At 42.4% G+C, this 5,402-nt stretch overlaps 1 protein-coding gene across 1 annotated transcript in view; it reads left to right on the forward strand.

Moving 5' to 3' along the window:
- Positions 1–763: 763 nt before the first annotated feature.
- The window catches only part of TRHR (thyrotropin releasing hormone receptor), a 29,579-nt gene continuing 24,940 nt past the window's right edge, over positions 764–5,402 (forward strand). Inside the window, exon 1 of the mRNA XM_018570837.1 lies at positions 764–1,617. Within this exon, the coding sequence (XP_018426339.1) occupies positions 829–1,617 (789 nt within the window). The 5' untranslated portion in view covers positions 764–828. The remainder of the gene's footprint in view (positions 1,618–5,402) is intronic.

Genomic DNA, 5,402 nt, shown 5'->3' on the forward strand with positions numbered 1-5,402 from the left:
GGGGGGAGGGTGCCCACAGTTCACTATTTTGGAAGCTTTGTCTTAGTAGTTTCCAGCTTTGTTCATGCTCATCTCTGATCATACTCAGCATCTAACACTTGCTCTTCATGTGCAGATCTGGGAACTTGAGCTCAGAGATTTTACCATCTGAATTTCTGTGAACATAATAAAAAGGCCAGACGACTGACCTTTCTAACTACAATATCACTAACTAAATAGTTATTGGTCAATTAAATGCACGGCAGCAATATAAGGTTTACGGCTATTCACTTTTGGCTTCTACGGCTGATTTCAGTGCAAAGGAGTTCGACTCAGCCGATCCAACATCTGGATCAGCTGAGCCGAAGCTCCGGCAGCTCACTCGCTGCTATTCACCCCTATTCTCATAGGGGCTGAATGGCAGTGAGTGAATAGCTGAATGCGCCAAGCAGCATTCGGATCGGCTATTCTGCTCGGTACCTCCGAGGTACTGAGATAATTTCCTGGTCCCAGGTGGCTCAGGGCTTCGATCTGCCAGACTCTTAGTACATTGTGCCTGCGGTCCGATCCTGTGCGGTGCGATCAAAATGCTACAAGCATTGTGTGAGTTATACCACATTGTGTGTACTATTACTGCAAATGTTCTAATACATGTAATTTCTATAATTCTGACACTAATCCATGGCTACTTTTTTTCCCTACAGACGGACGCTTGATACATCAGAGAAAGGTTGCTGGCTTTCCAGGCATTGCTTCTGTATGGGGGGACAATAGTAAAAGGGACCATCTTTCCAAGATAGCTTCACAAAGGATGATCTTTAACCTCAAAGCAGCTCTAGCCCTGTGAACATGGAAAACCATACCTCCACTGCATTCAATGACACAGCCCTCCAGGACAGAGAATGGATCACTCTGGAGTATCAAGTTGTCACTATATTCCTGGTGGTTGTGATCTGTGGACTTGGTATAATTGGAAACATTATGGTGGTTCTGGTAGTTCTAAGGACTAAACACATGAGAACCCCAACTAACTGTTATCTTGTTAGCCTTGCTATAGCTGACCTCATGGTCTTGGTGGCAGCAGGTCTTCCTAACATCACTGACAGTATCTATAGCTCGTGGGTGTATGGATACATGGGATGCCTGTGCATCACTTACCTTCAGTATTTGGGAATCAATGCTTCATCATGTTCCATAACTGCATTTACAATTGAGAGATACTTGGCAATTTGCCACCCAATCAAAGCCCAGTTCCTGTGCACTATCTCCAGAGCAAAGAAAATCATTGTGTTCGTCTGGGTTTTTACATCCCTCTACTGCATGATGTGGTTTTTCTTACTTGATCTCAACACCACAGTCTACAGAGATGGCCCCGTTGTCTACTGTGGCTATAAGGTTGAACGGAGTTACTACTCTCCAATCTACCTAATAGACTTTGCTATATTCTATGCTGTGCCAATGACATTAGCAACTGTCCTGTATGGACTTATTGCGAGAATTCTGTTTCTAAATCCTATACCGTCAGACCCTAAAGACAACTTGAAAACTGGGAGAAGTGATTCAACTCATCAGAACAAAACATACAACTCCAAAATGTCCACTAGATGTTCTAATAATACCATATCCTCCAGAAGACAGGTAAATTGTTCTTATGTATTCTAATGTTGGTTACACACTATCGGCCTCTTATATAAAACAATGAGCATTTGTAACCTGTATTCCTTAAAGTGGACCTTTTAGTAACTTTACAATTCTGCATGAATAAATCAATGATATGTCATATGTCATAATATACAGGAACAGTATCAGTTTTCATAAAGCCTTACCTTCTATCTTTAAAAACAGTCCTTGAAGTTGAGATCCAGTCATTGATTTCACCTAAGCTCCATTGTTGCCCTCAGTCTGCTGCAAACTGGAGGAAGCATTTTCCCAGTCCACTGTTCCCCAGTGTTCAGACTACAACACTGTCAGACATCCCAACCTGCAAAACCTTATTTCAGGGAGGTGCCCTTCTCATTTCAGGGAGGTACCTGTTTTTTTTATTTTGACAGCGGCTGTCGGCCACCGTCACAATAAAAAAAACTAAATGGCAGGGGAATGAATAGCTAGGCTGCTATTGGTCATTTTAAATTGCAATAGCCAATAGCAGGCTCGCTCTAACAGTATATGACAAGACATATGGTTACAAGCACCTTGTTTGTGCATTGTGTAAAGGCGGCTGTGCTCTTTGTGTGAGATGAATTGCAGCGCAGGGAGCTCCCCTCCACAGCTCAGCAAGCAGCCAACATTTGGAAGTGTGCCACTCACCCTCCATAGGCGTCTTCTATCGGCTCCCCCCCCCGGCACTGTCATTCACATCACAAGGTGTCTGCAGAGCTAGCTCAGGAACCTTTGTCTCCAGCCAATCAAGGGCCACCCTGCCGTGCCTAAACCCCTCCCACTGACCAGCCACCGTTACAGGATCTGCAGGCACGAACTTTTTTCCCCCTTACAACTAAAAACTTTATTTATACTCAGCAGGACTAGTGAGCGCAGCAGACACGGAAAGGTTTCAATCCTTTCCAGGATAAAATGTCTCTCTTGCGGGCGTCCGGTAATCTAATAGCGGGAGACTCCCGGAACGTCCGGGAGACTTGGGATGTCTGCACTGTAACTTGTAGCAAAGCGAGAGGCTGCATTCAAAAATGTGTGAACATACCCAGAACGTGCACCAGCATTTAAATGTCTGTGTCATTTCCGAGACAGCATCTGAGTCCAGAAAGTAGATGCTGACTCTGGATGATGTCTGAACAAAGATGGCAGTCTCCTAGAGAAGAAGTCTCCTAGAGAAGGAGAGAAGAACAGTGTCTCAGTGGCTAGGACTTCTTTCTTGCAGCACTGGGGGTCCCCAGTTCCAATTCCACTAGTGCATTGAGTTTGCATGTTCTCCCTGTGCCTGCATGCTTTTCCTCCCACACTCCAAAAACTGGTAGGTTTATTGGGTCCCGTCTACACTGTCCAAATTGGCCATAGTATGTATGCATGTGACCTTAGATTGTAAGCTGCTTGAGGACAGGGACTGGTGTGAATGTACAGTATTTTATGTAAAGGTATATAAATATGTTAATTAGCATATGTCTGCTTAACATGACAATATATCTAATGCTGGGTCCACTTTAAGAATTAGCAGTCTTTATATTGAATAAGATTGTTTAACACACAGGAAGGCCAGGCAAGGAGCCTGATGATGATAAAACACAGTAAACCAAAAATAGGAAATTATTTTATAGATCTCTTTTCTGAGATGCAGTACAGTAGAGCATCATGACCTTCCAACAGTACCATCAGGAAGGCTGATATAAAAGAATAAAAAAAGAACAGAATTTATTTATATACAATTATATCCTAGAGTGTGGCTGCATAACAGTGCAACAGCCTTAATATATTTGACCAGCTACATTAGCCAAGGTTGAAGAACAGAAATGGAAATAATTATTTTATCATCCTTTGGAGTCTACTGCATGTGATGTGACTGTTCACAGATACAACTAGCTCTGAGCTAAGAAGCATTTAGGTATCTCTGAAATCAGAGGCAAGCATCAGTAGATACCATTGAAATTCCAGACAGCTGAATTTATGATGACAGCGAGCAACAAAAATGATCTTATCATTATCTTGAATCCAGGCACTAGAGTAAAGTGAGGAAAAGCACTGGTGTGCCCAGTTTAAACTTTTCGCCTGCACTTGTTGCCAAAAGTTTCCATCGCACAGTCTCCAATACTATAAGTAGTTCTACAGACAGACAGAACACCCTTAGAGGCAGGGCCAATAACATTGATGCTATAGACCTGCAGACAATATGGGCCAACCATCTATTTGACTATCATTATCATGTCTTATGAACATGTTCCTATCTATAGCAGCTCTGTAACAGTCAGATAAAAGATAACTAGCATTACAGTCAAGTGTAATATGCCCACCAATACAGTGTAGCGCTCACCCCCGAAGGAGCCGCTGAGTGCTCGGGTCTTCCATAGCCTGTCTAGGGATTTTTAAAACATATGACTGCCCCTATAGAACTTACCACCTCCAGTGGTTACCTACAGATTGAAGTCCAGACAATAGCTTCATGATGATTATCTTTTATTTCTGAACTCCAGGGAGAGAGGGAAGAGGGTCAGGCACATCCAGCATGAGGTAGCTTCTTTGTACTTGAAATAGAGCATAGTAACTGCTGCCACCACAGACTTGGACCTTTAAGCCGGCAATCTGTGTGGAGAACTTCTGGCGAGCAGTACTGTCAAGGTTCTTGTTCAGGTTCAACTGCAACAAGAGTGGCTGACCACTGGGCCGCCAGGCTCAGGCCCCAGTGTCCAGGCCTAGGCCCCAGGCTTAGGCCTAGACCATTCTGTTTCTTCAGCAGCAGACATCCTGCCCCCAGGAGGGCCCTGGGGGAGGGAAGAGAGCGTTGCATAAGCCACACTCAGCATTTATCTCCACAAAGCAATCCTCATTGGCTGCTCTGCTCTGTGTGGTACCACACCCATCAACAGGCAGACACAGCTTCACAGATTGCTCTGTAACAGTTGAACTGAACATAGACTACAGATATATTTTAGCACTCCTTTTAGCAGGGTACTACAACAGCTTTCACATTTTTATGGGTGTAGCCAGTCCACTATCACAAAAACCAAACAAGAGAGTTTACATTTTAAGATATAACAAATGAACACCACAAAGGTTAAAAAATAATCAAAGCTTGATATCTTGCTACTCTTACCATCAAGGTAAAGCCCTCTGGCATATTTCCGGACATAGACCTACTCAGCAGAGTCCTGCTTTACCCCATAAAGTGCATGCAAAGTCTTAAAATTAAAGCTGAACTCCAGGTATAAAGTACTACTAAGCATATTTACTAGGGATGCACCGATACCACTTTTTTAAGACCGAGTACCAGTACTGATACTTTTTTTCAAGTACTCACCGATACCAATTACCGATACTTTTTCTTAAAGGGACAAGTCACATTTTTTCTAAAGCAATACAAAATCATGAAATGAACATGAAATTAATATTTATCATGCCATTGCTAACTAAGGCTTGTATCCCCATAGTGGAGAAAATAGATGAGCACATGTAGATACTCCAGACCAGAACACTGTATAGTGTGGCACAGCTATATCCAATTCTGCATACCTGGCTTTATATTATAAGAACTTTATAATATAAAGCCAGGTATGCAGAATTGGATAAAGCTGTGCCACACTATACATTAATACAGTGTTCTGGAGTCTGGGCATGTGCTCATCTATTTTCCCCACTAGGGGGATACAAGCCTTAGTTAGCAATGGCATGATCTAAATATTAATTTCATTTCATTATTCAATGTCTTTTTTTTATATTATAAAATTTATAATGTAAAAAAAAAGACATTGAATAATGAA

The sequence above is a fragment of the Nanorana parkeri genome, unplaced genomic scaffold (assembly GCF_000935625.1).
Source record: "Nanorana parkeri isolate BGI_ZX_2015 unplaced genomic scaffold, ASM93562v1 scaffold39, whole genome shotgun sequence".
Classification (NCBI taxonomy): Eukaryota; Metazoa; Chordata; class Amphibia; order Anura; family Dicroglossidae; genus Nanorana; species Nanorana parkeri.